The sequence below is a fragment of the Myotis davidii genome, unplaced genomic scaffold (assembly GCF_000327345.1).
Source record: "Myotis davidii unplaced genomic scaffold, ASM32734v1 scaffold520, whole genome shotgun sequence".
NCBI classification, from domain to species: Eukaryota; Metazoa; Chordata; class Mammalia; order Chiroptera; family Vespertilionidae; genus Myotis; species Myotis davidii.
In genome coordinates this window covers 3,418,868-3,441,861 of record NW_006292908.1, presented here as the reverse complement: position 1 = coordinate 3,441,861, position 22,994 = coordinate 3,418,868, and the positions used below count along the sequence as shown (strand labels likewise).

Below are 22,994 nucleotides of genomic sequence, written 5' to 3'. Positions count from 1 at the left end.
TTGGTATTTTTAAGTGTAAAAATATCTATGATGTTAACACCTTCAGCAAATTTGACATATGAAGTTTTGACGCTTGTTGTCAATACAACAAAATAGCATACCTATCAAATTGCATATATATCAACATATGTGTAACTCCATCTATTGAAAAAAATCCACATTATTAACCGGTACACCTAGTATTTGACCTTCATTTACTGGTTCAGGTCCCCTGTGCAGCTAAAATGAAGTGGGTTATGTTATGTTATTTGCTTCCCTTTTTATACTTGGAATTGTCAAAGTTGAGCTCTCAGAATTTCAACAAACATGTTGTTGAATAGCATCTCTCTTTCAATGTTCCTTTTATATATAGAAGAAAACCACAGTCAGTACACAGAGAAATTTCCCAGCATCAATTTAAATTTAGCCCCATTTAAGTTAGCTAACAAATAAAAAAAATGGAACATATAAGAAATAGAGCATATTCCAGAAGACATTTCTCACTGTGTGTAATTTTTTCTAATGACATGTGCCTCTTGTATGGACCTGAAGATGATAGATCTATGGAGGTGAATGAGTATGACATTCAAAGCCAGTGCCAGGAAAATCGTGCCCCAAATCCAGGAGTAAGTAAGGTAATTAGGGATGTTCCTTTAGGAAGACTGGTCACAGTCTACAGAGGATCAGAGTGATAGATAGTTGTGCTTGGTGAGAGGTGCCATAAGGAGCTCCCAGTGGTGACTCAGAAGGCCAGTAGTTTTGGGCAGTTCCGAGTGTTAGGTTCAGGAAGGCAATTAAGTATTGTGAAAGTAGTCAGCCAGCCTGAGACTGATAAGACTCTAGCTTCTGAGGGAATCAGGCCTGCATGTCTTAGATGTCTTCAATGGACAGGCAGATTAGCATGGCAAAGGCAGAGAAACCCAGCTACTAAAACTGGGCCCCACATCACAGTAGAGCTGCAGTATGTGATTTGAAGTTGAGCAACATGAGAAAGTGTCCCAGAATGGCTTAACGTATTACATAACCAGAGCAGGATTTTTCCAGAGTAGGTCAAGTCGGACTCAAGTTCTGGAAAGGACTCCCACTGCACTAGCTCTCAGGAGACCACCAGGGCAGAGACAAAGGGAAGCCTATTTTTAAACTAAACAAACCTATTGATTAAGAAATGTTTGTATTCTCTCACAAACATTAAATGAGATTACAACAGGTCAGTTTCATTTTTTTTAATAAAACAAAGCGGAGTTCCTTGTCTGAATTTAAGACCGGTTTGTAAAATTTTATTTAAAATAAAATGTTACTCAATCTATACTAATAAAGGGTAATATGTTAATTAAACCAGATAAACTGGATGTCTTCCTGACATCCTTCTGGACAAAGCCACGGTGGCAGGGCCAAAGCAGAGGCAGCTAGGAGTGATCAGGCTGGCAGGGGAGCGTGGTTAGGGGCAATCAGGCAGGCAGGCAGAGGTGGTTAGGAGTGATCAGGCAGGCAGGCAGTTGAGCGGTTAGGAGTCAGCAGTCCCGAGTTGTGAGAGGGATGTCCGACTCCCAGCAGTCAGACATCCCCCAAGGGGTCCCAGATTGGAGAGGGTGCAGGCTGGGCTGAGGGAACCCCTCTGTGCATGGATTTTGTGCACCAGGCCTCTAGTTTATATATAACCATAATTTTATTATTACACAAATGTTTTACTCAAAATTTACATATTACTAGCAGACTTCAGACTGGAACCCAGTCAGAATATTTGCTAGCATAGCTTTATGTCATTTTGAATAACAGTTCTACATGAACTCAAGAATGCCCATTTCAGCATGCTCCCCAAATTTCTAACTTCACTGATCATAAGAGATTGTATATTTATGATAGTGAGGCAAAAATATGTCAAGTCTGCAAGAATAGTATAAAACTGCAGGAAAAATATAGAGAGACCTTTATAATATCTTACTGACATTTTATCAAATCCATTCCTGGTTCGTATTTTACAGTACATGGATTTATAAAAAGGCAAGACAGTTTTTGGAAATGGTTCACACAGTTTATAAACATAATAGAGTTTAAATTACTGTTTCAGTAGTAAATTAATGTCTACTCCAAGACAAAATTTAATTTGATTTCAGATGATTAATAGAAATATTTACCAAGTACTTAAATAAATGTCAAAGGTTAAATATTAATTGTTGCTACTATATAATTTTGAAATTAAGATATTATTTATTTTAAATTATAAAATTAAAAAATGCCCTTCCCCAGTAACTAGAATATTATCAATATGGGTTGCCTTGTTTCCACATCCTCTGTGAATTGTCATTTATTGATGCCAGCAGCAGGTCCAGTGAACTTTTTTTTTAAATGGATTATTTTCAGACAGTCTGGTCCCAGTAAATGCATTATCATATATTGATTTGCTTATGCCTGAAACCTTAAGAGTCATTCTTAATGATTGTTCCTCCTTACACTTAACATTTGATAAATCACCAAGTCCTGTCAAGTCTACCTCCAAAAATATATATTAGATCTCTTCACCTTTTTGCATTTTTCTCATCTCCACTCCATCCTCGGGCTTCTTTTTTTTTCATTTTTCTTTTTGAATCCTTGCCTGTAGATGTGTTATTGTTTTTTGAGAAGGGGAGGGCCAAGAGAGCGAGCGAGAGAGAAACATGTAATTGGTTGTTTCTGTACAAGCCATTACCGGGGATTGAACCCAAAACCCAGGTATGTGCCCTGACCAGGAATGGAATCTGCAGCCTTTCAATGTATGGAACAACACTCCGACCAACTGAGCTCTTTTATTTTTTTACCACCCATGCCTGAACTTTCTGTTGGATACAATTAGAAATGTGAATAGTACTCTGTAGAATAAATTAGTCAATACATAGTAATGGGAGAAAGGGTGTTTTAAACGTGTTGTTGAGTAGCATCTCTCTTTCAATGTTCCTTTTATATACAGAAGAAAACCAGTCAGTACACAAATAATTAGGTCCACATTCTGAGAGTTGTTACTGTCAGTGGCCTTGCCTGCTTCTTTCTACCCTCGTTCGCTTTTGCCTTTCTTTACTCACCCCCTCCCCATCTCTTAATCTCTTGGTCTCTCACATTCACCCTCTTTCCTTTCCCTTCCTCTTTTTCTTCCTTGAAGTATTTACAATTCATTGCATAAATATTATGCATCAACACTCTGATGGTATTTCCAAGTGTGCTCCCATTGTCTCCTTTAATCCACACAACAATCCTTTGAGGTAGAGCTGTTATCCTATATGATAAAAGGCTAATATGCAAATTGACCGAATGGCAGAGCAACTGGCACAACTGAACAACCAAACAACTGGTTGCTATGATGTGCGCTGAGCACCAGGGTCATGTGCACTCCTGATTCCTATTGCCTATTCAATCTATTTAAAGTGGAGTATATTTTGTTAGCAGCAAAGCAGAGTTGTAGATAGTTTGTCGCATCCACTGGCAGCCCCAGCCCTGCTTGCACCTGCTGCCGGTGCCTGGCGCCAATCCTGATGAGTTGGTGCCATCAGTGGATATGAGCGGCAGCTAATGGACCTGATCTTCCCTGAGGGCTTCTCCATCTTCCCCTGCTCCTGAGGGATGATCGGAGCAGCAGCCACCACTTGCACCTGCTGCTGGTGTTGGCCCAATCGCTCTGCGCCATCAGTGGGTGCAAGTGGGGTCGGTGCTGTCAGTGTGTGGGAGTGGTGGGGGTGGGAACAGTACTGCCTGCAGACAGGGGACTGGGGGCTGTGGTGGGAGGGGCCAGGCAATGGCACAGAGGATGGGCTGAGACCGCCTCTGTGCCTACAACAGCCTCGCAGCCGACAGTCCCTTTCAAGGTGCATGAATTCATGCACTGGGCCCCTAGTCTATATAATAAAAGCCTAACTGACCAGTATGGCAGAATGACCAGAATGACTGGTTGCTATGATGTGTACTGACCACCAGGGGCAGATGCTCAATTCAGGAGTTGCCCCCTGGTGGTCAGTGCACTCTCACAGGGGGAGCAACGCTCAGCCAGAACCCAGGCTCATGGCCAGCGAGCGTAGCAGCAGTAGTGGGAGTCTCTCCCGCCTCTGCAGCAGCCCTAAGGAGCAATGAGCTAAGCGGTAAGGAGCAGGGAGCAGGTGGGCAATAAGGAACAAGGGGTCTTGGACTGCAAGAGGGATGTCCAACTGCCGGCTTAGTCCCAATCCCCATGAGGAGCAGGCCTAAGTTGGCAGGCAGACATCCCCTAAGGGGTCCCAGACTGCGAGAGGGTGCAGGCCAGGCTGAGAGAAGCCGCCCCCCTCCACCCCCAGGGCACAAGTTTCATCTACTGGGCCTCTAGTTAGCTCATATTGCAGATGAGAACTTTGGGGCTTAGAGAGCTTAAGTGGTTCATTACTGATAAGGAGAATGGCTGCTATGGGTGAGACACTGGAGACAGGGGGATCCATTAGTTATGTATGGCAATATTTTGAGCAATGATTAATTAAGGCCTAAACCAGGGCACTGGCAGAGGGAAGGTAAATAAAGACAGCTGGGGTTTATAATAGTAAAAAAAAAAAGTTCTTCAAAGTGCTGATGGGCACTCTTTAATAAAAGTAGGGCCTTGTTGAAAGCATGTTTCATTCTTCAAGCAACGTTACTTGAGATTCAAGAAGTCATTGGAAGTACAGAACAGAAAGAAGGGGCAGAGTGGAAAACTGATTTTCAATTTAGTTTCAAGATCCTTCAGTTCCTGCCATATTTCAGCCACAGCATCCTTCTTTGCTACAAGGAGTTTCTTTCAAATGATGCCCTCCAATTCCCTCTGGGGGAATGCTCTCCAGATAAAACCACTTAAAAATTTTTTAAAGGCTCTTTACAAAGAAACTGAACATGTTTTGAGAGGAGTTTGTCTTCCCCTGTAGTTCCCTCTAGAGCAGCGGTTCTCAACCTATGGATCGCAACCCCTTTGGCCATCGAACCACCCTTTCACAGGGGTCACCTAAGACCATCCAGCATATCAGGTATTTACATTATGAATCATAATAGTTGCAACATTACAGTTATGAAGTAGCAACGAAAATAGTTTTATGGTTGGGTTACAACGTGAGGAACTGTATTTAAAGGGCCAGAAGGTTGAGAACCACTGCTCTAGAGAGAGTAAGGCAAAATGTCAGTGTGCGATGGGATATGTGGAATTAAAAAGAGAAGGTTGTGAAATGTAGTTCCTGAAAAATAAATGGGGCGTTGGGTTTATCAGCTGTTTTTTTCTGTTTTCTTACTACTCATATGCACCTAGAGTGAAGGAATAAATTAATGTGCTCCATGAAAAGGATAATACTGTAACCAAATAACCAAGGGGTCCAGGCTGCCTGTCACCACTTGAGCCAATTAAGCGGAGACAGGGCTGAATCCTATATGAGCGTTTATCCCAATAATGCTGGCAGGATGGGAAAGCAGGAAGTCATCCACAAAAATCTGCTCTGCCCCTCCCCATAGCCAGCTGCTTATATTGGGTAGAAAGACAAAGATTATGTAGGAAAGTAAGAGTTACAGGTATGGGAAAGTAGGCATAGTATAATGGTTACAGGTAACTAGCAATGCAGGCTGGGGCTGGGGGTTGCTCCAGGGACTAGATTGTTTCAGTCATGTGGTTGTGACTCTTTCCATAATGATGGGCAGCTCTCGGGAAAGGAGGATGGGCTGCATTCTGATGTTAGTTCCCATGTCCAAGGGCATATAACTCTCAGCCAGGTTAGAATTTGCTTTCTATAATCAGAACAGAACAATCACAGTTAATAGAGCATGGTTACTATTTCTTAACTAGAGGCCTGGTGCACGAATATTCATGTACTGGGGGTAAGGGGGGGTCCCTCGGCCCAGCCTGCGCCTTTTCACAGTCCAGGACCCCTCAGGAAATATCCATCTGGGAAGCGGGCCTAAGCTGGCAGTCAGACATCCCTCGCTGTGCTGGTAGCCATCAGCCTTGCTTGTGGCTGAGCAGAGCTCCCCCTGTGGAAGCACACTGACCACCAGGGGGCAGCTCCTGTGGAGCATATGCCCCCTGGTGGTCAGTGTGCATAATAGCAACCAGTCACTCCCAGTTGTTCCATCTTTAGGGTCAATTTGCATATTACCCTTTTAATATATAGAATAATAGCTAGTCACCAATATTCTTTTTCTGCCCCTAACAACACTATCATCAAATTGGATGGAACTATCTCAAACAGGAATAAAGGTCAATGAGACATGTCCTTTTAAATCAATAAACCGGACTGCTCTCCACAATGCTATTTGTAAGCGAATTCATTTTTTATACTAACCAAAGAGGGGATGGAGGAATTTGGAGAAACTCAGTTTTACATTTTTTTCTGTTTTTCCAAATCTGAAAATAAAATGAAATTAATCCTTGATTCACTGTAACAGTGAAAAGGATTAATTTCTCCCTCTCAAGTAATGAAAGGACCAAAAGTCAAGTCACAGCTACTAGAATTGATGTTTCAAAAATCAAAGGTCATGTGTTAAGTACTTTTAATAAAAATCATTACCAGACTGGCCCATGAAGACTAGGTCATGTTACAAGAATGTCCCCATAGCAGTGCCAGCTGTAGGTGGCTTGGTGAGGGAAGGGCAATGAGTGTGAGCTACTGAGCACTAGCAGAAGAAATCTCATACAGAAAACAAATGCATTAGACCATTCAATAGGAAAGAATAGCTGAACACTTTCACTTAACTTCCCCCAACATTCCTTGGGTCATCTAGCTATATCATGTGCAGAAGAATTTGCACAGAAAGGATTTGAGCATCAAAGGTTTTGCAGTCTACTGGTGTTTGCTTGAAATTAGTAAGAAAGCATAAAAGATGTTAATAAATTTAGCTGCTACCCACATATGAGGATGAATAATATCATTACTTCCAAAGATAAATAATAAACATTGGGAGACTTTACCCTTTGGTATGTAGAGTGTATAACTGCTCCTATTAATTAGTTGCTGTAGGCATTGATAATGAGGTACCAGGTATGTGTGCATAATTTATACAATCACTGGAAATCCCCAAATGTGATAAAGAAAAATTATTTATGTGAAAAACTATTTCTCATGTGATCGTTAGTATAATTAATATCTTCAAGCTTACCAAGTGATTTACAAGTACTTGGTAGACATACTAAGCATAATCTCCCTTTTTCAATATATGCGTTGAAATTAAGAACATTTATGAGAAAAAGAGCGGTAACTCAGCAACACCATGGCAAAGCATTAACTAGTAATCATAAAGTTTTACCTTTGGATCTAAGGTTTAATCTCTTCACATGTATTTTCATTTCCTATTTGAAATTCATTTTGACTTTTTGAAAAATAAGCTTGTAATCTTTGGAAAATGATGCTTATTGATTTGCCAAGGGCTACTTATGGGAAGGCCTATTGGATAGCTTAAAATCTGATGATTTCAATTTTATTGATGATTTCAGTTTTATTTCTTTCAAGAATATTGTATAGGAGAATTTAGGTGATTAGAATCGGCAAGTAGACACCCTATGATTATTTATTTTAGTATGAATGGATAAACGTATGTTAGAATCAACAGTTGGATAATCTTCCAGTGACGGTACAAGGTCACTCTGGCCCCATTCATTTTACTCTGTGCCTCAATTTCATTTTTTGTAAAATTTTTAAATAATGGTAATATCTGCTATTACTACCTTGGAGCACTGAAAAATAAAAATAGAAGGTATACTTCTTCATCAAATCTGGTTTTCTTAAACACATGAGAGCAAAGAACATGTCCACACACATGAATGTGGCAGGGGTAATAAGGGATGGACGATTCTGTATATATTTATAGCTATGAGTTCTTTGGGAGCCACAGACAATATATCATTATTTTGTATTCATTAGTTTATCTCCCAAAGAGTGTAGTCAATCAAATGAAGTGCATTTTTGTCAAAATTAGACAAATAGGAATACTGCCAAATTGTACAAATGCATTGAATCTGGTTCTAAGGGGCAACCCCCAGCACTTGCCTCTCAGCTTTATACTTACTGGTAGGTTCGGGTCATTTCCTTGACCCTGTTCTGTCGTCCATCCTGTCTCTGTTTGAATTTGCATCTGTTCTTTTTCAGAGTATCAAAGTGAGCTGGCTGCCTCCTCCATCCGGAACACAAAATGGATTTATTACCGGCTATAAAATTCGACACAGGAAGACGACCCGCAGGGGCGAGATGGAAACACTGGAGCCAAACAACCTCTGGTACCTGTTCACAGGTCAGTGTTCACACGGTGTAGTCTTACAAGTTTTTGATGAATTAAATGCTTTGGGAATAGAATACATTCTCACTTCAAGGGAACATTTTTTTTCCTGGCAGGTGACATTTGTTGGTCTGAACAAGAATAACCTCTATATTTTGAACTTGGTATTTTCTATAATGTTTTCCCTATATATTTTATTTCTGGATCACATCTTAATAAGAACATCATATATTTTTTTAAAATCTATTTTAGTTTCTCAGCATTGCTGATTTAACATAGCACCTAAATATAGCAACTTCTAAATTTTTAGCTAATAACTAAATGGTTCCAAGTTTAAGCCACTTTGGTCTCACTTCCCCCAATCTCCTGGGTGGTAATGGTGTTGGAAAATGGAAAGAAGGGTTCGCTTGGGGAATAAACAGATAGATTGTTCTACAGTTCATAGATATCAAGGTAAATTCACTTTTATAGCGATATTGGTAGAACTCTTGATAGGTCAAACTTCTCTGTGAAAACTGGACCCCGTTTTCAGGTAGTAGAGGATTATTTTTAATAAAGTTAATAATTATATGTTTACTTTAGCTATTGTCATACAATGCCAGTCTAGTGTCTTTCCTAGAACACAGAGGCTGAGGCAGGCTTTCTAAAATAAGGCCTTTGGCAGGGCAAGCCCAGGAAAACAAGAGTGAGAGGACAAGGGAAGGGAGCCAGGGCAGAAGGGAAATCGGATCATGGAGGCATGTTATTGAGCTGGCCACGCGTTTAGGACAAATACAGAGCTTGCTTGGCCTCCTATGGTGTCTCTTGAGAGACTGTGAGTCTCACAGTCAATGGCTGGATGGGCAGTGTGAGCAGTTTCTCTCTTAACAATCATTAGTCAAAATCCACTGGCAGATTGGATTTTGGACCTACACACAGCTCCCTGGGATGCCTGAGCTCCAGGGAGTGTGCAAACATGGAATTCTCCTTGTCGGTCAGCACTTATGTGAGGGTAGGTGGGCCTGGTGTAGCAGCAATACTCAGGGCCTGATAACACCGAGAGCATAAATCTTGCCTACTAGCTTGAGAAGCACAGCAAATCATGGTGGCTCATGGCAAGGATTGGTGAGTGAAGTTGAGCCAACCTGAGATGGGACAGAAACTGTGCCTAGGACAGTCTACACACTAAAACCCATAACTTACAGCTAATGCAGAGGTAAACTATTACTGCAGAGGAGAAGAAAGAAAGCAACCCTTTATTTATTCCCTTTTCTGTGGTACGTAATCGGTAAATTTCCCCTTGCAATCATAGATCATAGTACAGGTGCACATCCCACATGAGCACGCGCGCGCACACACACACACACACACGCACGCACAGGCACACGCACACACACTTTAAGATCGTATTCAGCCTACAGTCTTAAAATTGATAGAAATCTGTTTTTCCCCCTCAGGTTGTTTGGCTTTTATGCCTATAACATTTTAGCATAATAATGAGAGCGCTTCCAAGGTAGATTGCCAAAAAGTGTATTATTTGTTTTATATCTGGACAAAATCTCTCAGGGAGGTATTGTTAACTCTAAGTGGAAGTCATGGCACTCTACTGTACATTTAAAAAGCTTAGGAAAAGCCAAGATCCTCTGCCTTTTTCTCTGATGAAATGACCAGAAGTAGGTAAAAATAATTGAAGTTGAAGTGAGGTAGATGTGTTCTTTATTATGTTTAATAGAACATGTACTATCCTTTGGAAGAAATCACCAAAATTTTAAATTCTTACTGAAAATTTTTAGTATAATTCCTAAGATTTATGTTTGTCCAGAAGAAAGACTCTAAGGATAATTTAATGGAAGCCTTATATTTTAATAGATATGGGCACTGGAAGCCCTGAAACTTTTTTTAAACAGTGCTTTTTTTTCCCTCAAATGAGAGATTAAATACAAAAAAAAACTTCTTTTTATAAAATAATTAATTTAATTATGAGCATTCCAATAGAAAAACTAAGAGTTGGATATTCAATTTACAGAACTATAAATGCCGAATAAGCATGATGAAATGTTCAATCTTATTGGTAGAGAAATATAAATTACAACAAAAACAAGTTAGCATTTTCCTTTGTTTAAAGGTATAAAGGTAAAAATGAATGATGATGCCCTTTTCTGGAAAGCATATAAGAGAAATACGAGCTTTCATATACTACTTGTGGGACATAAAATTTCTAGAATATTTCTGGAAGCAATGTGCATATGTTATATACAGATGTATATACGTATGTACGTGTGTGTGTGTGTGTGTGTGTGTGTATGTGTGTGTTTAAGAATACATTTTAGGTTTGCAACTTCTAGCAATTTGTTCCAATTCAACAATCATATTTTTGGCAAAGTTTTTTACTCTAAGAATGATTAACTATTTGCACTGTTACTTTAATAACAAATAATAAAAAGATCCTAAACATCCAATTATAGACAGTTAACAAGAAATTTCAGACATAATCATATCATGGAGTATTGTACATCTATTGAAAATGAAGTAATATAAAAATACTAAATTATATATTAAATATTTAAAACATATCACTAACTTAGTTTTCAATCAGTATTAATATATAAGTCCATATTTATAAACCAAAAAAATGAAATCATTGGAAAATATTTAGAATAATAGATATCAAATATTAATAGTGATTGCTTCTAACTTTTATAACAATAAAATATGTATTTTTAATTGCATATGTAAAGTGTAAAACAAAAGGTCAGGACTCTAGTGTCATATTGCAACTTTTGGTTACAAAAATTGAAGATTTCCTCCCACTATAGCTAAGTGTACTCCCACTAGACAGCTAAGTGAGTTGGCCCAGAAAATAAGTGTGGAACAGTAGCCACATGGCCAAAAGAACTTGCTGCTGTGATGTTTTTAGTATTTGTGCAATGTTTTTTGCAAATGGAAAGTGTCACGTTAAACTCAGTAACATCAAATCAAGATTCAGACTCCGTAGATAGACAAACATAAAGAATTTTCTTTCTACAGAAGGTATAATCATTTTTTTCACTTGTTATTCTTCCTTTATTTTTTCTTTATTGATTAAGGTATTACATATGTGCCCTTATCCCCCCACCCCACTCATGCCCTCACCACCCTGGTGTCTGTGTCCATTGGTTAGGCTTATATGCATGCATACAAGTCCTTTGGTTGATCTCTCCCCCTTAACCCCCACCCTCCCCTACCTTCCCTCTGAGGTTTGACAGTCTGATCGATGCTTCTCTGTCTCTGGATCTGTTTTTCTTCCTCAGTTTATGCTGTTCATTATCCTATACTAGAGGCCCGGTGCACAAAATTTGTGTGAAACTAAAGAGAAAATAAACAAATGGGACTACATCAAAATAAAAAGCTTCTGCACAGATAAAGAAACCATCAACAAAACAGCCAGAAAGCCCACTGCATGGGAGAACATATTCGCCAATGTTATCACCAATAAGAGTTTAATCTCCAACATTTACAGGGAACTCATACAACTTAACAAAAGAAAGATAAACCTAATCAAAAAATGGGAAACAGAACTAAATAGATACTTCTTGAAAGAGGACATAAGAACGGCCAAGAGATATAAAAACAAGCTCACAGTCACTAATTATCCGAGAGATGCAAATCAAAACAATGATGCAATACCACCTCATACCTGTCAGAATGGCTATCATCAACAAAGCAACAAACGACAAGTGCTGGCGAGGATGCAGAGAAAAAGGAACCCTCGTGCACTGCTGGTGGGAATGCAGACTGGTGCAGCCACTGTGGAGAACAGTATGGAGTTTCCTCAAAAAACTAAAAATGAAACTCCCATTTGACCCAGTGATCCCACTTGTAGGAATATATCCCAAGAAACCAGAAACACCAATCAGAAAGGATATATGCACCCTATGTTCATAGCAGCACAATTTACCATAGCTAATCATTTGTTAAAAATGATTATACAGAGAACAGCAAGCATAAGCCTTTCACTACCAAAGACCCTATATTAGTCCTAGGGCTGACATAATAAATTACCACAAATGTGGTAGCTTAAAACAGATTTTTTTTCCTTTCAGTTCAGGAAGTGAGAAGTTAAAAATCAATGCATCCGCAGGATTGGTTCCTTTTGGAGGTGATGAGAGAGCATTCGTCCCACGTTTCTCTCCTAACCTCCAGGGGTTGCTGGCAATCCTTGGCATTTTTTGGCTTATAGGTGCATTGCTCAAAGATTTGCCTCCATTTCTGCAGACCTTCCTCTGTGTGTCTCCATGGCCCCTCCTCTTCTCATAAGGACGCCGGTCGTGGTGCATATCCCACCATAAATCCAGGATGATTTCATCTTGAAATATTTTAAATCTGTTTGTATTGATTTTTAGAGAGGAAGGAAGAGGGAGAGAGATACATTTATCAGTTGCCTCCTGTATACTCCCGACTGGGATCAAACCTGCACCTTGGGTCTGTGCCCGACCAGGAATTGAACCAGTGACCTTTAGATGTCTGGGATGACACTCAACCAATTGAGCCTCACCAGCCAGGGCTTTTTAATTTTTAGAGAGAGAAAGGGAGAGGGGCAGAGAGACTCATCTTGAAATCTCGAACTTATTATCTCTGCAGGGGTCCTATTTTATAGGAAGGTCACATTCTCATGTTCAGGGGGACACTATTCAACTCACCAGAGACACCTCCTATCATTTTTCTCTCAAGGACAATTATTGTGAATTGTATCCTCTCATAAACGTTGTTTATTCAAAAATAAATAATTTAGTCCCACATGTTTTATTCATCTAAAATATGTGTGACAATCAGAGCTTCACATCAACATGACATAACCCATCACCACTCTGGTTTAATATCATTCCAGCTCATGGCAAAGAAGTAGCTCAACTTGTTACTGGACTAGCTCACAAATGCTCGCTTTCATTTGCATAGCTTTGTAGGAATCTCGACTCCAAATTTGAAGCCTTCATTCATACTGTTCTTTCTTCCTTTCGATACTTATAAAACGCAAACATCACCTGAGCAGTTATATTTAAAACTGTAACTGATGTTTATTGCAAAAAAGCCTCACAAGTGCCAGTTTTAATGTGAAGCAAAGAAATAATAAGAGCCAGAAAATAGCCTTGTGCCCTGAAAACATTAAAAACAAGTTTTACAAAACATCTGCCTTCTCTTCCTCTGCCATGTGGATTGGCTTCCCTTGTGCCTGCCGCATTTCTAGATGTTGTGGAAATATCTGCAATGCTGCCAAGCGTGGAGAAGTCAGCACAGAACTTACACTGGTAGATTGTCTGTGTGTGGTTTTCACTTGTCCCCAGGATATATTTAGTAACTTATGCACTTTCTAGTAAGCAGATTAATTGATTTTTCTATGGTGATCTACAACACTTTAAAAAGTACAGGATTTGACCCCATATTTTCAATACCTGTAAGACACGTGGATATATTGATTTGGCCGTTAGAAAATTGGAAATGCAAGATGTTTCATTTGACAATATAAATAAATATTCAGGTATAGACACTCAAACACTTTTTTGTACAAACTTCTGTGTGTTATACAGGTGTGTGTTGTTGTTGTGTGTTTTGCTAGGAGAATGAGACATCTGCAATAACAAAGTAATTCCGAGTTATAACAAGGATTTTAAACCACAATGATGAGTTTATTGTGGAAAGCCCTGTCAACTATATTTTAAAATGCTGTTTGTAATTTTTGAGAGCTCTTCAGAAAAGCTTGTTTGGGATTGAGTTCAGGAGTTTTCTTGTGTTTCATGGCTGAGATAGAATAAACAATGATAAACACACATTGATATTTCAAGGCCTGAAAAACTAAAACAATAGCATAGACATTTTATAACAAGGTTAACATTAGGAGAATAAAGGGGGAACATATTGTTTGAATAATATACCATCTCTTGCCATAAGCTCTAAGAAATGAGAAATAGAACAAAAGAATTACAAAGCTTGAAGGGGCTTAGTATTGTTGGAGATAGAAATAGGCAGAAGGCAATCAGCTTTGACAGTGAAATTTTGTTACAGCCAAGAAAAGAATTGTTACCTACACCATACATTTCTTTTTAGAATTAAATTATGGTTAGAAGCAGCTGAGTAACACATGTGCATGTGCGCATGCGTGCGTACACACACACACACACACACACACACACACACACACACACACACACAGAGATTGGAGCCTGAACTAACCAAAGCAGGAACTATACCATTTATCTCACCTGTTCCCCTTGTTTAACAGAAAAGTTAGCAGAGGCCCAAAGCCTGACATTGCTAACATCTGTTTACTAGTTAAACTGATGAGCCCAACTAAATGACAGGTGTCCTGACTCCTGGTTACATGCAGCCTGTGCTATACAATGTTGTTGTCTTTAGCTCCCTAGATGACTGGCTGTTATATGAATCTGTAGAGGATTATTAATATTAAAATATTTCAAACATTTATGCACTAATACCAACATTAACTTTGAAAGCTAAAACTACACTCAAAACAGTAGAGAGGTTCCTCAAAATATTAAAAATAGAACTGCCAATGACCCAGCAATCCCACATCTGGGAATACATCAAAGGAATTGAAATCTGTATCTGGAAAGGATACTGCACGTCCAGGCTCACTGCAGCATTATTCACAATAGCCGAGATAAAGAAATAACCCAAATGTCCACTGACAAAGGAGTCTTTTAGTGTGGTATCTCCATACAATGGACTAGCCTTCAGCCTTTAAAAACAAAGAAATCCTGCCATTTGAGACAACATGGAAAACATGCTAAGTGAAATCAGTCAGTGTCAGAAGGACAAATACTACATGATTCTACCTACATGAGGTATAAAGTGTCAAACTCATAGAAGCAGAGTATAGAATGCCAGGGACAAGGGAGAGAGTACATGAGAAGTTGTTCAGTGGGTATAAAGTGACAATTATGCAAGTTGTGTAAGTTGTAGAGGTCTGTGTTACACCATAGTGCCTACAGTCAACAATACTGTATTGTGCACTTAAATCTCATTAAGAAGGTATCAGATATTAACAAATATCAGATTACCAAAGGACAAACATGGTGAGCAGTGAGCCTCCGTGAGGCATGACAAAGATCTTATGTTCAAAAGTATGTGTTTGTCACCTTCCTGATGATGTTGGATATTTTATCATTATAGTTTCTTCGTGTGTTAGTGAATCTTTCAATAGTTGTTTTATGTGTGTGCCTTTCATGTGTTAGGCTGGGTTCTGTAGATATACAGTTAAAATACCAATAATAACAAAAACAACAGTACCAACACCATTCTCGGGCCATGTTTTCATGGAGCTTCAGTCTGTTTTCCTTATCAGAAGTCCTTAACGGGACATTTTGTGTTATAGTTACCTTTGTGTGGGCGAGTTAATCAAGTTGTCTTCTCTAATGGTACTATTTATTGATGCCAATTGTCCCTTGACATTAAGAAGTCCATCCTATCCATCACTTAAAACACTATCTCCTCTGAGTAGTAAGTTATACTTCCCCTTAATACCAACATGTGTTCATTCTCCTATGCAAAAATCTGCAAATGCATAATGTTGTACATTATATAAGCCTCATTTCCTTAGTAGTTTACTTTCTTTAGGAATTTTCCTTGGCACCAAATGTGTGTGCCATGTGTGATTAATGAAAAAAAACAAAGAGGGATTATATTTTTATCTTTATCAGGGTTGTTCAACACCTTGAGATTTAAGGACTTGTCAATTTCAACTGAGTCCTCAACATTTCAAAAAAGTCACGTGTTCCTTTGACAGGTGTCATCTGTTTTACAGTAATTTGTTGTGTTAATGAGCTACTAGCGATTCAGCTAAAAGGAAAATTATTTACATACAAAATTAACACATATCACACTAATGATCCTCGGGCTCTCTCATCTACCTGTACTCTAAAATTAGCCTGCAGTATACAATATTATTTGTATTAATTATCATAGAGATAGACTTGTGTCATGCTCTATTATGGAAGCAATGCAAAACAGAGAATGCCTTGTGACGGTTTTGGGAGACGAAAGCCCTAATATTTTTTGCTGAAGTGCAGTAGCTTTGGATTCTTTTGGCTGTGCCCAAATAAAACATAATCACTGACCTTGGATGGATGATGAGGACATAAATTTTTAGATTGATGGTTTTTGATTTATAGGCAGGCCTCTTCCGGACTGTGAGGAAAAATGATCCTTGCTATTTCTGATTATTTCTTCATCGTTCATATTTTATATTCTGCATCTACCCTGAGGCTATTTTCAGGAATACATTTTTTTAAACTGGACCAAAATAAATAAGAATATATGAAAAATATTTGAGTTCTTGCTATAATATGTCTGACCTTTTGGCCAAAATAACAATAATTACCTCAACCATCACAAACAACATACAGCATGTCTACACTTGTTAAAATTTAACTTTAAGTTTTGAAATTCAGCCAGGAATAGTTACTCAGTATTTTTTTTTCTTTGTGGAAAACTCTTTCCTAGGACTGGAGAAAGGAAGTCAGTACAGTTTTCAAGTGTCAGCCATGACAGTCAATGGCACGGGACCAGCTTCCAACTGGCACACAGCGGAGACCCCAGAGAATGATCTAGATGGTAAGACCTTTCCTCAATCATTATCGCTCTGACTTCTATCTTCCTTGCTACTTCAGCTTCAAAGGCTCTCTTTAAAAAAGTTAATGAACTCCATCATGGGGGATATTTTATTTTTTCTATATCTTTAGATGCAAAACCAAAAAACCTTAATGAGTATAGTCGTCAACAATGCCATGTAAATATAAATTAATTATGCATTAATTATAGTTCTCATAATATGAAGTATAATTAATTTGCATAGTTTTTGGCTGTTTTATGATGCTTATGCAAAACAGTAATTTATATTTTTTATTTGTTTATGTTATGGTTCTTAATATTTGACACTTAATTTTTATATAAAGGACAATCTACTTTACTTTCTTGATTTGATAGTTATTGTGATTCATATAAAAAATCACAACACTAAGTATAAGCAAATTTTACAAAATTACAAGATGAGAAATATTTTATTAAATAAAAATATCATATAGCTAAATAAGAAAATAAAAATCAAGAGAAAGAAATGAAAACAACAGAAAAAAATCTAAATAATAAAACAGAAATATACTATAGAGATTACAACTTACAAGTGAAAGAGATAGAAATTCATGCAAATGAGTAGTATTTGAAAAAAGATATTGTAATCTATAAACTTAAAGCTAGGCGATCAAAACTGGGACCATGAAAAAATGGTAAAAGAATGAATACATGTGGCTCTGGCCTACTGGCTCAGTTGGTTGGAACATCATCGCTTACCCCAAAAGGTTGAGGGTTCGATTCCCAGTGGAGGCACATATGGATGTTTCTCTCTCCCAATTCCTCTCTCTCTAAAATCAATAAAAACATATCCTCAGACAAGGATTAAAATAAGAAATGCATGTGTATTGAAAATATGATGACACAAGACAACTGTCTAAATAGCTGACAGTGAAATTACTATGAGGCCTATTAGTTCCATATTCCTTCCCTTTTCTGTCCTCTTTCTCTCTTCCTCCTTCCCTTCTCATTTTTATTCTTGTTCTGGTTCTTCTTCCATCACCCTTTCTCAAGTCTGTCCTACCTTCCTTTTTGCAAACTCTTCCTTGTCATTTTTCTCCTCTTTAACCTTTCCCTTTTTCTCTTTCTAAATAATCTACCCTCATTTGTGATTTTAATATAGTCACTGAATAGATTTTACAAAGTAATGATGACAGCTCTAAAATAATAAACAAATGCTGTTTCCACAATAATAGTAACCACGGACACGGGATAGCACATTCATTCAAAGAATATTGAAAGAAAATGCACTAAGCTTTAGGCACTGAGGATATAATAATTAATAAGGAAGGCATGATCTTTTGCTTGTGGATCTTAGAGTATAACAAAGAAAGACAAACATTCACGGTGAAGTAATAGGAAATTGACATTTTTAGTTCAAACCCAGTTGAATATTGGCCCTGTCCATCATATTAACATAGGATGGATAGAGAGGTGGGTTGATAGGCAAATAGACAAACATAATCAAGATTTGCATTTAAACTGAGACTTGAAGAACGAACAGGAATTAGCTGCGCCACAGCGTGCATTAGAAATTGAGGGAGGAAGAAGGGAGGGCAAGGTGAACGCAGGGCTGAAGCCAAGACAGACAATGGAACTGTTGGGAGCCGGGGGGGGGAAAGAGCCATCGAGACCAAAACACAGAGGTGACGTATGACGAGGCTTGTGAGATGAGTTCCAAATCTGACCAGAGTAAATTAAAAAGTTTGAACTCTGTCCTAGGAATGTCATTAAAGCAATAATATGCTTTCTCCTAAGCAAGTCATTAATGGGCTTTTTAAAATAGTGACTTAATTATATGTGCATTTTGATGAGATCACTCTGGCAGAAGCAAACAAGACAGTGTATTAGAAGTAGGCAAACTTGGGCCAACCTAGTTGGGACAACCCTAGAGGTGATATTATACATTATGGGAAAATAACTTGAATCCTAGAAGATGTTATTTAAGCTATACAAATACCTTATTATTCTGTTTTACTTGAGAAATAGCTTTTACAGTTTATAGACTTATTCTTTAACTTGTCGTAGGCAATGTAAATTGAGAAGTTGTGGAGCTACACAGTGGCAATTCACAAAGCTCAATACCCTTCCGTAGTAGGTTAGCAAACTTTAATTTATGTATTTATTTATTCAACATGGATTACTTCTTGAAGACCTATATAAAAAAGGCATTATTTTAGGTATGGGAGTAAAACAATAAATAAGGTCCCTACTCTCAATATTTATACATTTTGTTCATATAGGGATAGTGATAAATGCTCTAAAGAAAAACAAAGCATGGTAGAGGGAATAGAAAGTGGTTAGGAACTGTTTGACCATAGCGGGTTGAGAAGATCTCTTTGACAGGTAAACTATATGCACTGACCTTAAGGCAGTGAGAGAGGCAGCCTTGTGTTTAGGTCAGACAAGAGCCCTTCAGGCAGAAGGACCAGAAAGAAACCACATCCTGAGGTTGGAGCCCAGTTGGTGGTAGACATATGGCAAGGAGGCCAAGATAGCTGGGCCTAAAGTCACAAGGATGTGATCTGTTTTCTCTAAAGAATAAAAAGACAGTTAGGATATGCTATACAGATACCTTATTTTTCCATTTAACTTTGAAAGTTTGTAAGTAACTGTGGAGCTGAGACTCCAGACGAGGTTTGTGAGTGAATGCCCAGGGCAGGTTATCCCAGCAGAGCCTCCACCAATGCTCTGGAACTGACCCTGGGGCAACGGGAGACAGTGACTCCAGGCAAAGGATTCTAAGAAATGAGGTCATATCATTTCCCCAAGCCCAGGGACCGTACCTCTTACCAGAAGGAGTGGAGACAAATGGGGCAGAGGTGCTGAAGGTCCCATAAAACACCCAGGATGGATGGGGCTCTCCACTTGACTCATGTGCTCCTTCCGCTCACTCGAATGACTCACAGTCTGCGTGAAACTAAAATGTAGTGTCACAGCTGCCGGGATGGCACAAAACTTTTATTTCCCTGCGTGCTTTTCATGTCCATGCAATCCTACCATAATCCAATTCACATATCTATTTTGATGAAGAATCTCTATGCTATGCTGCTTAATTGGATTTGCTGGAACATTTCCAAGCCCGTGGCTTCATAATGTCCTTCTTATGAATGCAGCATACCTCCTGACCCTTTCTTCATTTTAGTGGTGATGCAGTCATTATTAAATATAATTAAGAACCTCAAGTGTGCCAAAAAGGGGAGGAGGAGGTACAGACGTGAAAGAGATGAGAGCAGCTCTCTTGAGGGATAAACAGGAATTGGCTGCACTGGTTGAAAAGACCTCATGAAAACAAATAACACTTGAGCTAGAAACTTCAGGGAAAGGCGTTGACTAGGTATACAGGGAAGGTGTGCGAGGTAGCGTAGGAGGTATTCTTCTAAAAGAATGCCTTTAGGAAAATTATTTCTGCCAATATTGGTTCAAAATGCATCCTCATTCTTTCCAGTGTTACTCAGTTATCAGTCAATTATCTTAACACATTTCAAATATTGTCTCTTTTCCCATTCTTCTACTTCTCTATATGGATGATAATTGCTTAGGCAATTCTGAGCTTGCCCACAAGGTACCATCAGAGAAAGGTAAATAAAAATTAATAGAAGATAGGGAGTAGGGTTGATACTTCTTGTACATAGTGCTCTTATGATTATGATTTGAGATTGTTCACCTTCAAAACAAAATGGAAACTAATAGCCATTTCAGGGCATTTTACAATATGATTGTGGGAGAGAGGTGTTTCATGTGCTTTGTAAAGCAGTGATTTGCTTGCTGTAAGAAATTAAGAGGACCAGACATACTGGTCCTGAGGCCTTCTCCATTTATTGACTCGTGGCCTCTTTGCACTGAGATACTCCCCTAAAATGATTTCAATTTCTTGTTCTCCACCCTGTTTCTCTCATTTTTATATCTGTGTTATTCAAATATAAAAAGTAGAAATCTTGATGGGAATTAATATATCTGGACAAGTGTACAACTTCAGAGTTGGTTACTAGTAACTCCAAAGGGAAACTCAGCCTGATGGCTTGCAAGATATATATGAACTAGAGGACTGATGCACAAAATTCGTGCAAGAGTAAGGCCGGGGAGGGTTGGGGGGCAGGAGGTAGGAGGGTAAGAGATCAACCAAAGGACTTGTATGCATGCATATAAGCATAACCAATGGACGTAAGACACTGGGGGATAGGGGAGGCTAGGGGACTGTCTTGGGCAGGGGGACAAAATGGACACATATGTAATACCCTTTGTAATAAAAAATAAAATTAAAAAACAAAAAAAGAGTAGGCCTTCCTTACCCCCGGCTGCCAGCACCGGCTTCCCTCTGGCACCTGGGACCCAGGCTTCCCTCACAGAGGGAGGTTCCGCCCACCCGCCGCAGCCCACCGGTCGGTGGTCTGGGCCTCCCTCTGCTGGGGCGATTATGGGGTAATGGCCAGGCCCCCAACCAATCACATTGCACCAGCCTTAGCTGGCCTGGTGCCAGTGGGTGTCATAGCATGGTCCCAGATGGTCATCCGGATGGTTGTTTTGATGTTTGGCTGTTCAGTCAATTTGCATATTATGCTTTTATTATATAGGATATTAAGGAGATTTAAAAAAAAATATTCACCTCATCCCATCTAAACTTATTCATGTATATGTTTAAACCATAAAATAAGATATAAATGAGTTCTACCAAATCTTTCATGGCTAATGTTAGAAAGCTTTGAACTCTAAACATTCAAAAGTCAGAAATTTTGATATTAAACTTGCTTGATTTTTCATAAAGTGTGGATATGGAAAAGGGATTGAAAACCAACAGGAATGGGAGACATTGCTGTAGCCAAAAAACTGCATTGGAAGGGAACTGCAGTGTCAGCCTCCCTCGGCGCCTGGGGCTGCATTACTCCCCCGGCTTTGGAGTCTCCTGGTGAACCCCAATGGGGGGATCTCCCCCTTAGGTGGTAACTCTGAGCCCTGCGATCAGCTGCACAGACACAGTGGTTGGTGCAGAGAGCGGAAAGCCAATTCTGTCTCCTGTGGCTTCCGGACTTCCTCCTGCATTCTCTGCTTGGCTTAAGCAGTTGAGGATCAACAGTAACTTAGAGAAAGACTCCGCTTCCTCAGGGATTGCCCTTTAATTAGGATGTTTTGTTAAAGTGATTATAGAATAAACCTCGCTGTTTGTTCCGGTTTGCCTGAAACCAGGTTTGCAATAACTAACAGCTGGGAAGTTGTAAAATATTTAATTTGTGCCTCAAAACTTCAGCTTAAAAAAGGCAAGATTGATAGAATTCCCCAAAGTTCTTATGTAAATGTCTTGCATAACGAATGGCTCGAGAGAATTTGTGATGAAGTTGAGCAGAATACCCTCTAGTACAGCGATTTTCCACCTGGGTGCAGCAAGACCTTACAACATGCAATACCTGACTTAGTCAGGACCACTGACTTTTTTTCCCTTAGATTGTCACATAGTAAGTGACAACAGCCAATACAACAATAGATGTCCAGTATGAATTAATCAAAATTATACCTACTTTTTGTCATGTTGGCAAAAAATATATTTTTGGTGTGCCACAGAATTTCAGTAACTAGTTTATTTGTGCCATGAGATGAAAAAGGTCCAAAATCACTGTTCTAGGAAATAAAGCTGGGGGAATCTCTGTGTTGCCCACCCCCCCCCTTTCTAATTTTGAAGTGAGCAGATAGGAACTGCTATGCACATCTATCATAATGTGGTTTAAAAATTAAACTTCTACCCTGAAATGGAGGAGATTGGCTAGCAAGAATTTGCATTGCAGAGACTCCTGAAAATACAAATGGGATGTAGCAAAAATTATGAACCTAGGAGCAGTCTCTAATTTCCAGCCCTACTAGCCTGATCAAGTAATTGTTGAGTGAAATGGGATTGTCACAAATTCATTCGTTTTAAAAAGCGAGAAGAAATGCATAAAGCTATTTCCACAGTACTCATAAAATCGAAGATGATGAGACCACCCAGAAAGAACACTAACAATAAAACTGTCAAACTCATTCAAAAAGTAGACTCTGAAAAATGGCATATCTCTTGGCAGAAGAATGAGAAATGAGAAAAAATAAGCTTTTGACTACTTGGGGAAAAAATGAAGAATAGAAAGAAAAAAGGAAAGAAGAGAGGGAGGGAGGGAGGAGGGAGGGAGAAAGGAAAAAGGGAAGAGAAAGAAGGGAGGTAGGAAAGGGAAGGG

General features: G+C 38.9%; 1 protein-coding gene across 1 annotated transcript in view; it reads left to right on the top strand.

Moving 5' to 3' along the window:
* Window positions 1-22,994, top strand: part of DCC (DCC netrin 1 receptor) — a 349,712-nt gene that overhangs the window by 194,415 nt on the left and 132,303 nt on the right. Inside the window, exons 8-9 of the mRNA XM_015565696.1 lie at window positions 8,067-8,208; window positions 16,669-16,779. Of these exons, the coding sequence (XP_015421182.1) occupies window positions 8,067-8,208; window positions 16,669-16,779 (253 nt within the window). The remainder of the gene's footprint in view (window positions 1-8,066; window positions 8,209-16,668; window positions 16,780-22,994) is intronic.